Genomic DNA, 21,091 nt, shown 5'->3' on the forward strand with positions numbered 1-21,091 from the left:
AGATTCCCTTCGAAACCAGTCCCATTTGTCCATGTGTGGCCCATGTCCCTCAAATCCTCTCGTATCCATGTGCCTGTACCTAACGTTGCTAATGTACCTGGTTCAACTACTTCCTCTGGCTGCTCATTCATGTACTGACCACCCTCTGGGTAGAAAATATTGTCCTTTAGATTTCTATTAAATCTCTCCCCTCTTACATTAAACCTATTCCCTCTAGTTCTTGATTCCTCAAACCTAGGTAAGAGACATTGATATTCTTTATGCTCCTCATGATTTTACATACCTCTACAACGTCAGGCCTCATTCTCTATGAATAAGCTTTAGCTTGCTTTACATCTCTCCATAACAGCCCCTTGAGTCCCAAAGCATCCTCATAAATGCCCTCCAGCCTGAGGGAAAAAACACTTTCAACACTTCATGACAATACAAAATAAAGATTTTAAGTACTAAATGAAAGTTCCTGGGGAAAATGAAGTGACATTTCACAGGCAGATCTTAAGATATTAGATAACAAGATGAAGACTAATTGCTTTTAAACTGCACCACTTTAGCCATAAAGCTTCTTGCCAGTTGCAAGCTTTGTTTTCTTAAATATTAAATCGACGTATAATCTAATGAATTAAATGATTTACAATACTGCAATATGCACTGAGACTTTTGGCCACAGCCACAAGTCATTTGGGGATTATCTATGGCCTCCCTCATGCCCTTGAGTTAATAAGAGTAAAGCTGAGACCTTGTCTCATCATCGTCCTCTGATCTATTCTGAAAGGATTGGCTTAAGCTAGGAAAAGAAATACATGTGTTGCATTAAACTGTGGCATTGTAAGAGAATATGACTGTGAAGGATTGCCTGGGAAGACTGGCCGGTTGCATCTCAAGTACTCTGCAACCTCCTCCTGGATGGTGCAATATGGACTTAGGAGTCTTTTACTATTACTGTGAAAATAATTGCTGGATTTTCTTGGGTTTACTTGAAGGTATACTTGAAAATGCTTGTTGTTTGGAAATGTATTTTAGTGAAAATGATCTTCCACTTGAGGGAGGGAGAAAGGGATTCAACAAATTCAACTTATTCCTTTTCTGTTGACTGACTTCTGACTCAAGTGTCTGTTATTTTCTTGCCTGCATCCCTTATTCTGCAAAACATCCCCATGTGAGAATACCAGTTCTGGAGCTTCAGCTTCAGACACAAGAGATTCTATAGATGCTGGCAATCTTGAGCAATGCATACAAGATGCTGGAGGAATTCAGCAGGTCAGGCAGCATCTATGGTGAGAAATAAACAGTTGACATTTCAAGCCGAGATCCTTCATGAACTAATCAGGATTCCCTCCATAGGTACTGTGTGATGAAGGGCCTCAGCCGAAAACATTGACTGTTTACTCCTCTCCAGAGATGCTACCTGACTTTCTGAGTTCCTCCAGCAGTTTCCCTGTGTTGTTCAAGATTTTCTTTACTGCCAAGAGCAGAGCACAGTACTCCATTTCTGTTAAACTGTTGTCACAGCAAGACCACAGTTGGTACTTTTCCTACTGACTGATTCATTCATTTTCCTGTTCACTCAATTTAAAGTTTCCTTTTTCATTGTTATAATATCCTACCTCTCAGCCTAGGTTTTACAATCCTCATTTTTGTTTTCTAATGTGTCTGTGACTTTGTTCTTATCTAACTGTAACTTTCATTTCTATAATCCCGCCCGATTTCTGCACACCCCTTTTCTTCAGGTCTCTTGCACCTCTCCAATATTCACCCACCTTTGGCAACCACGCCTTAAGACTATAAGACCATTAAAAATAGGAGCAGAATTAAGCCTTTTGACTCATTAGGTCTGCTCAATAATGAATGATTTTCTGCTTGTAATCCTTAACCCCAGTACCAAACAAGAACATATCAATCTCGGCTATAATACACCAATGGCGCGGCCTTCACCTTCCACTGTGGCAACAAATTCCACAGATTCACCATCCTCTGGATGAAGAGACCCCTCTTAGTTTCAGTTTTAAAGCAATACCTCTTTATTCTGAGGCTGAGTTGTCAGATCTTAGACTCTCCTACAAATGGAAACATCCTTTTTATGTCCACTTTATCCAGGTTCTTCAGTATTCAGTAGGTTTCAAAGAAATACCCCTCATCCATCTGAATTCCATCAAATACACATCCAGAGCCATCAAACAGTTGTGTCTCCTTCATAACCTCAGAATCTCAGCCCAATTTCTAGAATTTGTTCTCTATTTTCATGCCTCTCCTTATAAACCACATCTTTTGATCACTTTTCTGACTATATCTCAACGTGGCTGTACGGGAAATGTTTTCTTGGCAATAGTTCCATTAAGTATCTTGCAATATTTTCCTGGTCAAGTTGCTATTTCAATAGGATACCATGATGAGAATGAATTAGATCACTGAATAGGGTATAGATTCCTCTGGGAACTTGTGTCCATTTACTGTGGAGGCTCCAGAAATAATTTTGGGAAGGGAACTATGGGTTCTTTGGCTTTGGTTGTCCTCAAGCAGACAGTCCAAAAATAAAGTAAATTGGGAAAACCAATATTCTTTTCCGATACTGGAAAATAAGATGTTAATGCATTGTGCTTTAGTATGGAGATCATAATATATGGATAGACAAAATGGTGATAGAACATGGATGCAGTTTCTTTGGCCCATTGTATCCACAACAATTATTGACCATTTATCGGTATTAATCCTGTTTTTACTGGCAACATCCCCACTGTTCCCCTTCCATTGATTTTCCTGCTGCCTCCTGCACTTGGAACAATTTACGGTCACAAAGGCAGAGAGGGATTCTCCATATAAACAGATCCTTCAGCCCGTAATTAGCCGAGCAAACACATCATTGTGATGTTTGAGTAAACAGGAGTAGCCAGGCAAGCCTATCTGAATACCCCCCATAAACACTATCAGCAGTCAGATCTGAACCTAGGTGGCTGAAGCTGTGAGGCAGTAGTGCCAAAGGCTGAACTAGTATGCAGCCTGTGATACTATATAGAATGTACTTGTGGCATTAACATACAATTTTATGGATTATATTGTACCTATTGATTATGGATGAGAATCAAAATACGATATATTGAAGAGGAAATCTCTGGCAATTAATATATAAGCAATTAAAAATACCCATTCTTCAAATGAATAAGCATGGTTAGTCTGATGAAGTGTGCTTTAAAATGCTGGCTAGAACAATACACTTGCCAAGAAAATAAGGAGGTGAGACTCCAGTTAGATATGATGAATAAATGCCTGCCCAACTAATTTCACAAAGGAGAATCTGAAATGTATGCTGTATTCCAAGAGCATCATTTTAGACAAGCTTTCTAAAGGCATAATGTAAGATAAAATTGGAATGCATAAATTTATCTGAGGACAGTCAACATTGATTAAAAGGCCAGCATTGTTTGACATATTTAAATAAGCATTTTGACAGCAATTGGTTTAATGCATGTGGAAACTCAGAAAATTATTGTTAAGGTGTTTGGCAAGAGGACTGTTGGAAAATTTAAAGGAAATTGGGTAAAATAAATTAGCAATTAAATAAAAATTTGATTAATGGGAACTATTTGTGGGGAGTAATGGTTGCTAATCTGGAAGAGTTGCTTTACCTTGGTAGGCATTTGCTTTTGAAGTATATAGATATTCCAGAATAAAGAACAGAAAATACCAAAGGAAGGTACACCATCAATACATTTGGCACAAGGGAGCTCTCTCTAGTGTCATGGTGTGCTCTTGGAGGACAGGCTTTCCCTATCATGAAGGTCGCAGGCGCCAACTCAACCCAGGAGCTGTGGACGGCAGGCTCATGACTCGACCCAGTAATATAGGAAGGGCAGGATTCCCGGGAGGTGATGGAAACAAGTGGTTAGATATAGGAACTCTGAAAGAACCTCGGGGGTGTGATTGAGCAACACCATGAGACAACTCCTTGAACAAAGAATAGTTGTTGAAGGTCAAAAAAGTCCCAAAACGTCATTGTGGACGTTCATTTGGATAGAGTCTTAGATCCAAGCTGATTCAACATCAGAAATGGAGAGAATATCCCATGCCATTCGCAACTCCATGCCTGCACGTGGCAAAACCTAGACGATACTCAGCCATGAGATGATCAGTGGCAGGTAACTTCCAGGCCATATAAATGTAAAATAGAGAAAATGTGTTGCTCAGTGACATTACCATTGCTAATGATATACTTATGGGTCAATTTATTTGTGAAGTAAGAAACAAGATAAAGGCTTAAATGTAAGTAAATGCTTAACGCAGAGCCTCTGAAGAGTATGCATAAGAAATGAGGCTCTGGGTCCCCAGTGTATGTCCCTAGAATTCCAAGAGCAAAATAGTGAGTGTACAATGTGGTTAGTTTAATGACATTCTGCATTCAGTAGTAACTTGAGTCTTAATTACTACTGAATAGGCTTTACATATTTTTATGAGAGAAAATGGATTGGTCGTAAGTGAATTTGACTACTGAAAGTTCAGGGAATTGGTGCCTACAGACCTTGTTGAAGTCTGAGTGGGTAGGTAGGCAGTTAAGATATCAAGTTCTATTGACGATTGAGTAAGTTGATGGGGAGGAGTTGGATAGCAATCAGAATCCAGGTCTGAAGTGAGTTCAATTAAGTAAATAGAAGAAGGGAATTTGGAAAACAGAGAAAATGCAGAAGCCTGGTTTATGAATTTCATGAACACTGATCTTTCTAACTTTGCCTGGAATAAATTTCAAAAATAACATCAAACATTCTCATGTTCAAGGCAGAACAGCAAGCATTCTGTTTTTCAGAGGATTACACCAAAAGATTGCCATTTCTTACTCAGTGTGCATGCAGACAGTCTGCAACAGATATCATTGGATACCAGTTGAGTGGAGACTCAGACAGATTTTAATTTGGTCTCATTGTCAAATTTGCATCTATGTTATTCTTAGTGAAAGCTGTTTTCTTGGTGTAGACTTTAAATCAAATGTACAACCTCTTGTTCATATCCAACTTTCTAGCTTCTCTTGCCTAGTTTTCTGGGTGCAAGATTTCAGGTCAGTACTATAAACAGTATACTGTAGCATTGTTTGATCTGCCTCTGCTGGCCAGCAACTCACAGGTTCAAAGTTCAAAGTAAATTTATTGTCAAAATACATAAATGTCACCATATACAGCCCTGAATTTTATTTTCTGTAATCACTGTAAATTCAAGAAACACAATGGAATCAATGAAAGACCGCACCTAACAGGGCAGAAAACAATTAATGTGCAAATAAGGAACAAACAACAAACTGTGCAAATACAAAAATAGGAAATATTATTATTATTGTTAATAATAAACATTATTATATAATTGAGGAATAATTATCGAGAATGAGATGAAGTGTCCTTGAAAGGTTAAGGTTGATGGTTGAGGGGTAATAATTGTTCCTGAACATGGTGGCGCAGTAGGGTTAGGCTTCAGGATCTTCTTCCTGCTGGCAGCAGCAAGAAGAGAGCATATTCTGGATGGGTGGTTGGGTGGGTTGGGGGAGGGGGGAGTAGGTCCTCTGTTCGCCAGAGAAAGCAGGACCTCCCAGTGGCCACACATTTTAATTCCACATCCCATTCCCATTCTGATACGTCTATCCACAGCTTCCTCTACTGTCAAGATGAAGCCACACTCAGGTAGGAGGAACAACACCTTATATTCCATCTGGGTAGCCTGCAACCTGATGGCATGAACATTGATTTCTCTTATTATCTCTTCTTTCAGTTAGTCCTGACGAAGGGTCTCGGCCCAAAACGTCGACTGTACCTCTTCCTATAGATGCTGCCTGGCCTGCTGCATTCACCAGCAATTTTTATGTGTGTTCCTTGTTGGTGGATGCTGCTTTCCCGTGAAAACGCTCCATGTAGATGTACTCAATGCTGGGGAGGGTTTTACCTGTGATGGAGTGAGCTGTATCCATTATTTTTTGTAGGCCTTTTTGTTCAAGGACACTGGTGTTTCCATAACAAGCTATTATGCAACCAGTCAATATTCTCTCCACCACAGTTCTACAGAACCTTATCAGTTTTAGATGACATGCTAAATATTTGCAAACTTCTAAGAAAGTGGAGGCTCTGCTGTGCTTTCTTCAGAAAGGCACTTGTGTGCTGCACACAGGACAAATCCTCTGAAATGATAACACAGAGGAATTTAAAGCTGCTGACTCTCTCCACTTCTGATCCCTGGATGTAGACTGGCTCATGGACCTTCAGTCTCCTACTCCTGAGATCAATAATCATTTTCTTGGTCTTGCTGACACTGAGTGAGAGGCTATTGTCATGTCACCATCTCCGCAGATTTTCAACCTCCCACCTATTCGTCACCACCCATTATTCAGCCAACAACAGTGGTGTCATCAGTAACCTTAAGCATGGCATTGGAGCTGTGTCTAGTCTCACAGCTTTAAGTGTAACTTGAGTGGAGGAGGGCCAAAGCACGCAGCCTTGTCATGCACTTGTACTGATGGATGTTGCTGCCGAGCCAAATTGATTGGAGTCCGCAAGTGAGGAAATAGACGAGGTATTGCACAAGGAGGTATTGAAGCCATGGTCTAGGAGCTTATTGATTAGTTTTGAGAGGATAATGCATTGAATGCCAAGTTATAGTCAATGGAAAGCATCCTGATGTATGCATCTTCACTGTCCAGATGTTCCAGTGTTGAGGGAAGAGGCAATGAAATGGTGTCTGCTGTTAACCTGTTGTAACAGTAGGCAAATTGGAGTGGATCCAAGTCATTTTTCAAGTAGGAGTTAATATTTTTCATCACAAACCTCTCAAAGCACTTCATCACAGTGGATATAAGTGCTTCTGGATGATAGTCATTAAGTCAGGTCAGCACTTTCTTCTGAGGCACCAGCATAATTGAAGCTTGGTTAAAGCTGGTGGTACCACACACTGCTGAAGTGAGAGGTTATGGATCTCTCCAGTCAGTTGATCAGCACAGGACTAGGCTGGTTCACCCTCCTGAAGGATGCTCTCACATCAGCATCAGGGGCTGATTTCACTGGGTCGATGGAGGCTGTGGGTGATGTGTTGATGATAATTGGGCAGAGATTTCTTCAAACAAGCCTGATTGAAGTCCCCGACAATAACTTGAAAGGTGTCAGGGTAAGCTGTTTCTTGTTTGCTAATCGTGGCATTCAATACATCGAGTGATTGTTTTACATCCTGCTTTTGACAGTATGTAAACTGCAATCAGGATGGACAAACACAAGAGGGATAATTTTCCCACTGCCTGCGTAATGACATCCTATCCAAAAGTGGCGTGCCAAGACACCAAGGAGGCAAGAAGGAAGCAGAAGGTTAAACCCAAACTGGGACCACAGAAAACAAGTCACCACTAAAGTACATCCACAGAGCCCCTAAGTAATGAGCTGATGCCTGGTGCAAGGTTGACCTAACACACAAGTAGGGAGAAAATTGATTTTCTGGGCACCATTGTATTTAAATTAGAACCAGAAAATGGGAGCCAGAAGCTAAGTCACTGAGGCACTTTTCAAAAATTAAGACTCCTAAACCTTCCTCCACATAAGCAGTCATTATCCCAAACACACCTTCAGGGCATCATCACGCTAAAACTCCATGGGATAAAGTCTTTGGACATCTTGGGCCTGGAAACTAATATAGACTAGTCAAACCTTCAAAAAAAAAGAGCAGAGAAGAAATGGTTTGAAACATTACAAATTTACTCCCAAAAGTTCTAAACTAAGCCTAACAACTTGGCCTAAAAAACAAACCTACTTCCCATTGGTCTAAAATACGCCCAATCAGTAGATAGTCAATATACAGCTAGATTGGGAAAAGCAGGTTGGTGCTGGATCCCAAGAGAGGGAATTTTTATGAGATTGCTTTTTAGAGTAGATCTTGGCTGAGTCCACTAGGAGAAAGGCAATTCTGGATTGGATGTTGTGTAATGAACCAGATTTGAGTAGGGAGCTTCAGGTAAAGGAACCCTTAGGAGCCAATGAACTTAATATGACAGAATTCACCCAGCATTTTGAGAAAGAGAAGATAAATTGAGATGTATCAGTATTACAGCAGAGTAAAGGGAATTACACCACTCAGAAGAAGGCAATGGCAAACCACTTCTGTAAATAAAAATTGCCGAGAGTAATAATGGTCATGGAAAGATATAGTACATAAGAATGATGCAAAGGTGCTTTAAAGTAGAGTTGCAGGGGGATGAGACCTAGAGTGCCAGAACAGATAGTGGGGAGGTCATTAGTGAGGAATGAGAAAGGAGCTGGCCAAAGGCGATTGGAAGTAGTAACTAGCAGGGATGATACTAGAACAGCAATGGCTGGTGATTTTGGGGAAAATTCGGAAGTTGCAGGAAAGATACATCTCAAGGATGAAGAAGTATTCTAAAGGGAGGATGTGGCTGACAAGGAAAGCATAAAAGCAAATGAAAGGGCATATAATGTACCAAAAATAGTGGGATCCTAGAGGATTAGGACACTTTTAAAATTCAACAGAAGGCAACTAAAAAAAACATAAAGAGTGGAAAGCTGAAATTTGAAAGTTAAGTAGCCAAAATTATCAAAGAGGATATCCTAACCGGAAGGTTTGCTAGTGCTGTACAAGGTGCTTTGAACTAGTGTTGCAGGGTGTCAGAGCATATAGTGGAGAGGTCATTAGTGAGACTTGGTTGTATGAGGGACAATACTGGCAGCTCAATATTCCAGGATGACCTTGTTTTAGATGCGATAGAGTGGGAGGGATTTAAGAGGCGGGGGCAGCATTACTAGTCAGGGAAAATGTCATGGCAGTGCTCAGACAGGACAGACTGGAGTGAGGCTTCATCTGTGAAACTGAGGAGTTTGACCACGTTAATGAGGCTATATTATAGACCACCCAGTGGTCCGCGGGATTTAGAGCAACAAATTTGTAGAGAGATTGCACACTGTTCCAAGAAACATAAGGTTATGATAGTAGGTGATTTGAACTTTCCACATATTGACTGGGACTCCTATATTGTAAAAGACGTAGATGGAATAGGATTTATTAAATCTGTTCAGGAAAGTTTCCTTAATCAGTACATGGAAATCCAACATGAAAGATGTGATACTTGATCTGTTATTAGGGAATGAGACAGGGCAAGTGACAGAAGTTTGTGTAGGGGAACGCTTCGCAGCTAGTGACTATACTGCCATTATTTTCAAAGTAAATATGCAAAAAGATAGGTCTGGTTTGTGGGTTGAGATTCTAAGTTGGAGAAAGGCCAATTTTGACGGTATCAGGAAGGATCTGGCAAGTGTGGATTGGGAAAGGCTGTTCTCTAACGTTGTACATGGAAAGTGGGTGGCCTTCAAAAGTGAAATCCTGAGAGTACAAGGCTAGGATGTGGCTATCAGAAGAAAAGGTAAAGATAACAGGTTTAGGGAACCTTGGTTTTCAAGAGATATTGAGGCCCTAGTTAAGGGTAAAAAACAAGGTGCATAGAGGGGAAAGACAGATAGGAACAAATGAGGAGTGTAAGAAATGCAAGAGAACTCTTAAGAAAAAAATCAAGAGGGCTAAACAAAGATATGAGGCTGCACTAGCAGACACGGTGAAGGAGAATCGAAGGGATCTTATGGCTATATTAAGAGCAGAAGGATCCCAAAAAAATTTGGTCCTTTGGAAGATCAGAAAGGTAAATTATGTGTGGAGCCAAAGGAGGTGGGGGAGATATTAAATGTTTTTTTTTTGCTCAGGAGACAGACACAGTCGATAGAAGTAAGGGAAAAAGCAGTGAGTTCATGAACCTTATAAAGATTACAGAGGAGGGGGTGTTTGCTGTCTTGAGGCAAATTATGGTGGGTAAATCCCCAGGGTGTTTTCCTCAGACCCTGTGGGAGACAAGTGCAGAAATTGAAGGAGTCCTAGCAGAAATATTTAAGTCATCCTGAGTGATAAGTGAGGTACTGGAGAATTGAAGGATAGCTTATATTGTTCCGTTGTTTAAGAAAGAATCTAAAAATAAACCAGGAAATTATAGGCTAGTGAGCTTAACTTCAGTAGTGGGAAGGGTGTTGGAAGGTATTCTAAGGGACTGGGTATATGGGTATTTGTATAGACAGGGATTGATTAGGAGTAGTCTTTTGCGTGATAATCCACGTCTTACCAATCTTGTTGAGTTTTTCGAGAGCTTATGGCTTGCAATAGGATCTGGACCAGCTGGGAAAATGGGCCAATAAATGCCAGATGGAAATTAATGCAGACAAGTGTGAGGTGTTGCCCTTCAGTAGGACAAAGCAGGGTGGATCTTACACAGTAAACGGTCGTGCACTGAGTTGTGCAGAATACAGCTCCATAATTCATTGAAAGTGGTGAAAGAGGTAGATAGGATCGTAAAGAAAGCTTTTGGTACATTGGCCTTCATAAATCAAAGTATTGAGTATAGGAGATTGGATGTTATTTTGAAGTTTTATGTGATATTAGTGAGGCCTAATTTGGAGTATTGTGTGTAGTTTTGGTCAACTACCTGCAGGAAAGAGGTAAGTATGGTTGAAAGAGTATTGCAAAAATTTACAAGGATGTTGCTGGGGCTGGAGAGCCTGAGTTATAAGGAAAGGTTGAATGGGTTAGGACTGTATTCCTTGGAACAAGGAAGATTGGGGGGAAACAACAGGAATTCTGCAGATGCTGGAAATTCAAGCAACACACATAAAAGTTGCTGATGAACGCAGCAGGCCAGGCAGCATCTCTAGGAAGAGGTGCAGTCGACGTTTCAGGCCGAGACCCTTCGTCAGGACGGAAGATTGGGGGAGATTTGATAAGAGGTATACAAAATTATGTGGGGTTGGTTGCATCTGTCTGTCCCGAAGGACAGTGGGTGATGATGATCATCATCACAAGCTTGGGCGGAAGATGCCCAGACTTCAAGATCCTCCACTCGGCCTCACCGGGTAGTACAAAGGAAAGCTTGAGAAGCAATATGTCTGGCAGCAGCTTGGCTGCAGGAGCTGCCGAGGGGATGCTCAGTGATGTCCGGCTGCCTTAGGAGGTCCACTCCAGATTTGCTGCCTGGGTTTACTCCTGCAGCCTTTGTCTCTCCCAAGGCTTCCAACGAGGCAGTGGGGCTATTTATCCATTACTGATGATCTGGTTCACAAGCACCAGAGTGTCTCCACACACCAGTAGGCCTATATGTTAAATGTGCAGGGACTAAACCTCCTCCCCATCCTCTGTAGTTCAGCCTGAGTCCGAAAGGAGCTCAGTTTCTGTGTGCGGCCAGCAAGGAGGCACTACATGAAGCTTGCAATTGGAGAAACTATGTATCGGCAGGGAAAGACTTACACATTCAGCTTTCCTTTTTGCAAAAGCTGAAAGTGAGAGTGACAAGCACTACCCAGTACACTCCCATACTAGAGGCATTACAACAACCTTTTATGAAGGGTATATATAACCTTTAAGAAGGGTATATATAGGATAAATATAAACAAGCTTTTTCCACTGTGATTGTGTGGAACTACAACTAGGGGTCATAGGTTAAGGGTGAAAGGTGAAAAGTATAAGGGGAACATGAGGGGGACAGGGTCGTGAGAGTGTGGAATGAACTACTAGCAGCCAGTGGTGCATGCAAGCTCAATTTGAACATTTAAGAAAAGTTTGGATAGATACATGGATGGTAGGGGTATGCAGGACAATGGTCCGTGTGAAGGTCAGTGGGAGTAGACAGTTTAAATGGTTTGACATGGACTAGATGGGCCAAGGGGCCTGTTTCTGACCTGTACTTTTCTACGACTCTATGACTCTAGGATACCAAAAGCTTTTCATATATATAAAAAGTAAAAGAGAGGCAAGAGTGGATATTGGACCGCTGGAAAATGACACTAGAGAGGTAGTAATTGGGAACACAGAAATGTTGGGCGAACTTCATAAGCATTTTGTGTCATTTGACACTTTGTATGACACTAGCAGTATGCCAGAAGTTCTAGAGTGTCAATGGGCATTAGTGAGTGTAGTTGCCATTATGAATGAGAAGGTGCTTGGGAAGCTGAAAGGTCTAAAGGTAGATAAGTCACCTGGAAAAGGAGGACTATAGCCCAGGGTTCAGAAAGAGGTGGCTGAAGAGATTGTGGAGGCATTGGTAATGATCTTTCAAGAATCACTAGATTCTGGAATGGTTCCAGAGGACTGAAAATATGCAAATGTCACACCACTCTTTAAGAAGAACAGGAGACAGAGGAAAGGAAATTATAGGCCAGTTAGTCTGACTATTGTGGTTTGGAAGATGTTGGAGTCCATTATTAAGGGTGAGGATTTGGAATAATTGGAGGCTGATGATAAAGAGGACCAAAGTCAGCATGGTTTCCTTCAGGGGAAATCTTGCCTGACAAATCTGTTGGAAATTGTTGAGGGTATAACAGGCAGGATGGACAAAGGGAAGACGGTTACTGTTGTTTACTTGGATTTTCAGAAGGCCTTTTAGAAGGTGCTGCACAATGAGGCTGCTTAACAAAATAGAACCTGTGGTATTACAGGAAAGATGCTAGCATGGATAGAGGATTGGCTAACTGGGCAAAGAGTGAGAATAAAGGGGGCCTATTCTGGTTGGCTGCCAATGACATTTGGTGTTCGGCAGGAGTTAGTATTGGAACAGCTTCTTTTCACATTTTATGTCAACGATTTGGATGAAGGAATTGATGGCTTTGTTATCAAGTTTACAGATAATAAAAAGATAGGTGGAGGGTCAGGTAGTGTTGAGGCAACAGAGAGTCTGCAGAAGGACTTGGCCAGATTGGAAGAATATGCAAAGTGGCAGATGGAATATAATGTAGGGAAGTATATGGTCATGTACTTTTGTGTAAGGAAGAAAGGTGTAGACTATTTTCTAAACAGGGAGAAATTTGAAAAATCTGAGGTGTAAAGGGACTTCGGAGTCCTTGTGTAGGATTTCCTGAAGGTTAATTTGCAGGTTGTGTCAGTGGTAAGGAAAGTAAATGCAAAGATACCATTCATTTTGAGAGGACTAGAATATAAGAACAAGGATGTCATGTCTGAGGCTTTATAAGGCATTAGTCAGACCATACAGACTGTTGTGAGCAGTTTTTGGCCTCTTATCTAAGAAAAGATGTGCTGGCATGGGAGAGGGTCCAGAGGAAGTTCATGAGAATGATTTCTTAAAAGGGGGGTTTAATGGCTTTGGATGTGTACTCGCTAAAATTTTAGAAGAATAAGGTGGGATCTCATTGAAAGCCATTGAATATTGAAAAGCCTAGACAGAGTGAAGGTGGGAAGGATGTTCACTACAGTGAGGATGTCTAAGACCAGAGGGCACAGCCTCAGAATAGAGGGATGTTCATTTAGAACAGAGATGAAAAGGAACTTCTTCAGCCAGAGGTTGGTGAATCTGTGGAACTGACTGGCACAGACAGCAATGGAGGCCAAGTAAGAGACATCTCAGTATCCGCTTTCTCACCCCACATTACAAAAATTGCTCCCTCTACCCCCCTTCACTTGAACCCTCTTGTACCTGCACTCGGGATCAAGAAACCCACTATCAAGGGACTAAATGACTACAGGTGACTACAGGCCTTTTGCCTTGACACCTGTGGTCATGAAGTCCTTTGAGACACTAGTGTTGGCTCACCTGAAGGACATCACAGGCCCCCTGCTGGACCCCCTGCAATTTGCTTATCGGGCAAATCGGTCAGTGGATGATGCAGTCAACATGGGACTGCATTACATACTACAACACCTCGACAACCCAGGAACTTCTGCGAGGGTCCTGCTTGTTGATTTCAACTCGGCGTTCAACACCATCGTCTCAGAAATCCTCCACTCCAAACTCACTCAGCTCACTGTCTCTCTCGCCATCTGTCAGTGGATCACAAGCTTCCTGACCGACAGGGTGCAGCAAGTAAGGCTGGTGAGCATCATTTCTAGCACCCGGACAATCAGTACAATCAGTGGTGCCCTCCAGGGATGTGTGCTCTCCCTACTGCTCTTCTCCCTTTACACTAATGACTGCACCTCACAGGATCCATCTGTTAAACTCCTGAAGTTTGCAGATGACACAACTGTCATTGGCCTCATCCGAGACGGTGATGAGTCTGCATACAGACAGGTGGTGGAACGGCTGGCCCTCTGGTGTGGTCAGAACAATCTGGAGCTAAATACGCTTAAGACTGTGGAGATGACAGTGGACTTCAGGAGGAGCCCCCCAATACTCCCCCCACTCACTATACTCAACAGTATTGTGCCTGCTGTGGAGACCTTCAGGTTTCTGTGTGTCACAATCTCCCAGGACCTGAAGTGGACACCCAACGTGGACACTCTTATCAAAAAGGCTCAGCAGAAGTTGTATTTCCTACGTCAACTCAAGAAGTACAACCTGCCTCAGGAGCTGCTGATTCAATTCTATTCAGGAATAATCCAGTCTGTTCTCTGTTTGTCCATCACTGTCTGGTTTGGATCAGCTACCAGACAAGACAAGAATAGACTCCAAAGAACCGTCAGGGCTGCAGAAAGGATTATTGGTGTGAAGCTGCCCTCGATCCAGGACTTATGTGCATCTAGAGTCAGGAAGCAAGCAAGCAGCATCATTGTCGACCCATCACACCCTGGACATCACCTGTTCCAACTCCTTCCTTCTGGTAGGTGCTTTAGATCACTGTATGCCAGGACAAATAGGTAGAAGAACAGTTTCTTTCCGTATGCCATCAGTCTTATGAACACTTGAATTTTAGTCCACTATAAACCAAATCCACCTGTACATACACAGGTATACCTCATTGTATATAGTTCATGATTATTTGCACTATTGTTTTGTTTGCTTTTTGATTCTGTACAGCGAGAGCTCAGGGAAACCGGCATCAAATTCCCTGTATGTGTCCACATACTTGGCGATAATAAAGGATTCTGATTCTGAGAGTATATTTAAAGCAGAGGTTGATAGCTTCTTGGTTAGTCAGGGTGTCAAAGGCTACAGGGAGAAGGCAGGTGAATGGTGTTGAGAGGGATAATGAATCTATGATAATGAAATGGCAGAGCCAACTCGATGGGCTGAGTGGCCTAATTCTGCTCCTATGCCTTAAACTAGGCCTAAAAACAACTAGGCCTAACTTCCTCCACACCCAGACCCCTCCATCAGCACCCCTTCTCCTCTAGCCACCCCACCTTCTCCCCCAGCCCCTCACCTCCTCCTCCCTACCTCCTTCCCCTCCCCTTACTCCCTCCCCTTCCCCCTCCTACTCCCCTCCCTCCTCCTCCACCTCCTCTGCCCCACCTCCTCTGCCAGCACCTCCTCTGTCCCCACATCCTCCTGCCCTCCTCCTCCTCCACCCTCTTCCTCCCTCCTCCCCCTCCCCTCCCCCTCCTCCCTGCTCCTCCTCCTCCTCCTCTTCCGTCACCCCCCCCCATCCCCGCCGCTCCATCGCCCCCGCTCTACTCTGCCAGCACCACCCCTCACCAGCTCCCTCTCTCCTTCAGGCCCCCTCAAACCAGCAGCTAATTTTATAGTCATGAATCATCACCAATAGGGCTTTAGATAGCTAATTTACTGGATGTTCTTGATGTTACCCCTTCCACACTGATCCATTGGTGAATTGAGCAGTTCTGCAAAGTGGAGATGCAGGGAAGTATATAATCCTGGAGATTGAATTCCTTCCTTATTTAATACATAAAACACCGATTATGGTACAATGCTAATACGAAACTGAGAACGGCCAAAATAAAGAAATTGTCAAATTAACATTTGAAGAAATTGTTTTTATGTTTCCCTCCTTTTAAGGAATGTTAAAATTCATGCAACATGTTTAAGTGTTTAAGCAGGCAGCAATGTGTTACTTTCTCGGTTGCTCACGTGAATATTCCCGAGCCCAATCTGTGACACGACTGATTTCTGGGAGTGAGGGGCACTGTGGAACACTGTGCAGGAAGGGTTTGAGGAGAAAAGGTACGGAGGAGTGCAGCAGTGCAGGACTCTTCATTTGAAGACTCGTACTTGACACCTCCATTGAGGATAATTTCTAAGGCATTCCGGCCAGCAATTGAAACTTTTGTGAACTGAAGATGGTAGTGTCCAGATTTTTTTTATCTGTGCTCAGGACTGCAGGCAATGAAATTATTAATAGATATAAATGATTAGTCATAGTCATAGTCATACTTTATTGATCCTGGGGGAAATTGGTTTTCATTACAGTTGCACCATAAATAATTAGGTAGTAATAAAATCATAAATAGTTAAATAGTAATATGTAAATTATGCCAGGAAATAAGTCCAGGACCAGCCTATTGGCTCAGGGTGTCTGACCCTCCAAGGGAGGAGTTGTAAAGTTTGATGGCCACAGTCAGGAATGACTTCCTATGACGCTCTGTGTTGCATCTCTGTGGAATGAGTCTCTGGCTGAATGTACTCCTGTGCCCAACCAGTACGTTATGTAGTGGATGGGAGACATTGTCCAAGATGGCATGCAACTTGGACAGCATCCTCTTTTCAGACACCACTGTCAGAGAGTCCAGTTCCATCCCCACAACATCACTGGCCTAGGTAGTGGGGACTGAGATTTACAATATATAAAATGGTGTTACAAGAAACTGCAGATGCTGGAACCTGGAATAACACACAAAACGCTGGAGGAACTTGGCTGGTCGGATATCATCTGTTCATGAGAAATGGCAGTCAGCATTTCAGATCGATATGTGTCAGTTTTGCTCATTCATGATCTATATTTTATTTTGTTGAGAATTAAAACGTAAGTTATAGGTCAAAAGACAAATTGAGTGTTAATTGAGAATCAATTAATAGACACCATTCATGTTAAGGTACCACATGTAGGAAATATATTGGAGAAATGACATCATCAGAATGATGTAATATAATAATGAGTAAAAGTCAAACTGCTGGAGGAACTCAGTAGGTCAAGCAGCATCTGTGGAGACAAAGCAATAATCATTGGTCTGAACTGGGATTAAGAGTGAGAGGGAAGGTAGCCAGTAGAAAGAGGTGAGGGAGAGGGGTTGGGCAGGAGCTAGCTAGTGATAGGTGGGATCAGATGAGGAGAGCATGATAGGCAGATGGAACCAGCTGGGGTGAGAGAGATTGGAGATGGCCACAGAAGCTGGGAGATGATTGCTGGAGACAACAAAGGTATACAGTTTGTAAACTGATAAGAAAGGCAGGTGATGAGTGGAACCAGGTAAGGAATGAATTGTGGGGAAATGAAAACATTGGGGGAAGAGGAGGGAATTGAGTGGGTTGAGTATGTGGGTGAGAGGCAAACGAAACTAGGTGGGGGAAGGGGACTGAAAGCTGGAAAAGGAGGTAAAGTGGCATTGGGCTGAATTGGAAAAAATCATGCAAGCAAGAGGACCTGGGTGTATCAGAAAGTAAGCCTGAAGGAAGGCCAGAGACAGGGCCGGTGCAGCTTATCTGAAATTGGAGAATTCAGTGTTAATGCTGTTGGGTTGTAAAGTGTCCAGAGGGAATATTGAAGCACCTTCAATTACTCCAAAAGACTCAGGTTTGGTAAAATACTGAAAGGCTTTTATTCGCTGTACAATACGACCTCCACAGTGAGTGTCTGCCCTCGGACTGAGGGGGAGGGGCAAGGTGAACACCTTTATACAGGACTCTGTGGGAGGAGCCACAGGGGCAGTCAGCAGAGGGTGTGTCCAGACAGGTAACCGAGTTACAACATATATGCATGGTTTACCACAAATATGAAGTGCAGTTTCTCCAGTTTGTGTTCGTCCTTGCCCTGATAGTGGAGAAGGATAATCACAGAAGGCCAAGTGTGTGTGGGAATTGGTGGGGGAGCTGAAATGGTTTGCAACCAGGAGTTCAAGATGGATATTTGCAGACTGAGCAAAGCAACACCCCAGGGGATGCTATGTTCAGTTTGTTGCTGGTTGGGACTTTCACTGGAAATCGATACAAATATTTCAAAAAAATGGCAATTTTTTTAAAGTGTGACTCAGATGTAAAAATGCTTTTTTCAGTTTTAATGATCTAATCAAATCCCACCTTGATTCAATAATCTCTTTGAGAATAATAATGAGCATAAAGAGATGCTTAACATTGTGAATTGTAGTAGCCAGGGCGATGGCAAGTATCCCATCAGGTATTGGGGGGGATGTGCTGGGAAGAGGTGCTGGAAACCACAGAGTAAAGGGGCACAGTGAAGGAAGGTCATGTGATCAATGGCTGCTGAGTCTCAACTGTGAGCTCAGCTTTACAGTCCTGTGTACAGTACTACCTCATTACAAACCTCCCACTGTGAGCTATCCAAAAGACAAGACATGCAGATGAAGGTATTAGGGACTTGACATCCTGTCAAAAGGGATATTTGTCAGATTACAAACCTGAAATAAATATTCTGATAATTTAGGAAACAAATAGTGGAAAGAATTAGAAGATAGCATGGCACCAAGAGTCATTTGAGGAAGTTAAAGAAACACTTGCTTGTATGGCTAAGGATCAAAATTCAAGGCAATAAAGAGCTAAGAAATGTATAGAAAGGTGCCTCATGAGATGACGAGCAGAAATAACTCTGGGGACGAAAAATTGTAGAAGAAGACACCGAGTCATAGACTCACCAAGGCAGGTTCATTAAGTTGGTATTACATGAATTTAAGTAATAGGTTTGGAAGCTATGAAAGCAAAAGAGCTGTGAAAACATGAATTAGTTACTTGCTTGAAAGAGTGAAGACATACAAGTTGTTGGGTGAAAACCATTGTGTGGTGTGTTTTTATTATGTACTTTAACTGAAACATTAGCTTGCCTACATTGAAAACCACCCTTTATCAGTGGAACAAAATAGTCATGTGAAAATTGTTGTGCTTTCTGTTAAGTCTGTTAAGCTGCAGTGTGGGTCACCTTATTGCTGTCCATCAAAGTCCCATCAAGATCAATCTTTAATCGTGAGATTGTCAGGGAAGTGTTGTCAGGTTTCCCTGTGTAACACCATGCTGCGCCAGTTCTAATATAATGTACTCCATTAGTGTATTCTTGCAGCTTCCAGCATTTGGCTTTGCAGGTGTGATCTCTGTTGGCTGCACATAATAAAATATAGCACAACACAAGCAACACTTCCCCAACCATGGGGGAATATTGCTACATAACAAATAGATTCTGCAATGGCATGAGACAAATGGTATCAAGCACCCATTGGTGAGAGAGGACCAAACAGATTGCTGAAGAATTGTGCCCTCAGGAAGCATGTACTGTGTGTAATTAGGCTTGAGTAAGAAGCTTGAATGACCTCAGCAGGAAACTGGAATGGTCTTGAGGCCAGGAAACTGAGGGGGTCTGTAACCTTAACCTGAACAAGTGAGGCAGTCCAAATGTACATGAGGTTTTTTTTTTCAAAGCCATAGGAGATCAGGAATATTAGTGATGACAAAGAGTGTTGACTCTTTAAGTAGTACACTTGCGAAGGAAACAAAGTTCGTGAAATCTGAAAAATCAGAGAGAAAATATGTTGTTTTTGAGACCAATGAGGTTGAAGATGATACTGGTGAAGATTTTTATACACAGCTGTACTGTGGACAAAATATGTTCTTGAAATACTTGGAGTTAAATTTACAATGAGTGTCTGCTACTCAGAAATGGCTCAACATTTCACCACTTTGGATTAAACCAAATTTCAAATCTTCAGCGTTCTTTTAGGATTTGTGCATTGAAAGTTTTGTGCCACTAATAGCATCCGTGCATGTAATCTACTTCAGATATTCTTTGTATGAGATCATAGTTCCGACGAAAGAAAAGGTTGAGTGGACTGTGCAGTTGGCCTTGATTTCAACCTAGGATCACATGGTATAAAGAAGGGAGTTTCAAGGTCACTGACCTAATAAAATGAATGAAACAGAGAGACAAAAAGGTTATGACACGGCAGAGCTACCCTCAAGTGAAAAATGCCCTGCTGAAATTCCAAAAGCCTGTTTCACAGTCAAACCACAGAATATGCTGCCAAACCTGCAGGTTTTTCTAATCTTTCTTTCCTGCTCTGTCTTCCAGATATTACCAGGTGCGTACAGCACTGAAAATCCCACCCCGAATTCCTCACAGGTTGACAGCAACACTTATAGGACCCACAGGTAAGAAAATAGAATGCAGACTGCTGAGCTTGTTTGGTCAATTACTGCCTCATACTGAATAAAAGCAACATACAGATATGTGTCTTGACTTATTCCGAAGCAACAAAGGTGTTCTTATGCCTTTCTCATTTTTTAAAAGTACCCCTCACAACTAGCGTGTATCAATACCAAATAATATTTTGCATTTTGTTTCTAAGCTGTCATTACATATGCTGCTTTGTGATGGGTTTAGTGCCGCAGCTGTCCCCTTTGCCTTGCCAGAATGCCTGTATTCTGTGTTTGCATTGATAATATGGGCAAGCTACTCATCCTTTGCTTGCCTTGTGCCTTTGCTTCCTAACAGGAGTTGTTGGACAACATTCAAAAGGAGCTGCGGACTTAAAATGCTGAGCTCAGTTGTAGCGTAATAACAGTATCTTAACTGTGCTGAGTTAACTCTGCAGAGAACTGTTATCAGAGCTGTTAGTCAAGGGCATGATTAGGGATCCGGTTTCCAATCAGCTGATCTGGTCACAGCAAGTCTGCACAGTGGATGCTACAGTGAGCAAGAGTCTGCTTTATGTCAGAAAGCATCTGGAATCTATCCTTGGTTAATGTCGGTTCACAGCTTGGAGCCTCAAAACTACTGTGGCTTCAGCAAGGTGCTGAATGTTCTGGCACGTATGCAGTGTTTAACAGCTGGTGGGTAGGATTCACAGTAAATACATCATTAGAAGACAGTTATACCTTAAAGTAGCTTTTATAATTTAGTAGACTCTCTTATAATTGGTTGAGTTGGGAGAATGGGATACTTCTAATTAGAGTTGCCTTCTGTATATTGTTTATATACTTTGAGGGTGTCGTGATTGACCTGTGACATCCTCCTACAGTGACTTGACAGCTGCTGACAGCCAGCTGTTAGAATTATTTAGCGGCAAGAAGTTTTACAAGTGTTTACCAGTGACCTACTGTGTTAGAGGAGGGTATCATTGCAGAACTGCCAGAAGAACAAATGTAACAGTGTCACATTGAGCAAAAATAGATGGATATCGATAGCAGAAAGAAAAA

At 42.1% G+C, this 21,091-nt stretch overlaps 1 protein-coding gene across 1 annotated transcript in view; it reads left to right on the forward strand.

The window, feature by feature from the left end:
- fam135b (family with sequence similarity 135 member B) overlaps nucleotides 1-21,091 on the forward strand; it is a 392,129-nt gene that overhangs the window by 136,275 nt on the left and 234,763 nt on the right. The window contains exon 3 of the mRNA XM_072259585.1: nucleotides 19,965-20,044. Within this exon, the coding sequence (XP_072115686.1) occupies nucleotides 19,965-20,044 (80 nt within the window). The remainder of the gene's footprint in view (nucleotides 1-19,964; nucleotides 20,045-21,091) is intronic.

Source organism: Mobula birostris, chromosome 1 (genome assembly GCF_030028105.1).
Source record: "Mobula birostris isolate sMobBir1 chromosome 1, sMobBir1.hap1, whole genome shotgun sequence".
Classification (NCBI taxonomy): Eukaryota; Metazoa; Chordata; class Chondrichthyes; order Myliobatiformes; family Myliobatidae; genus Mobula; species Mobula birostris.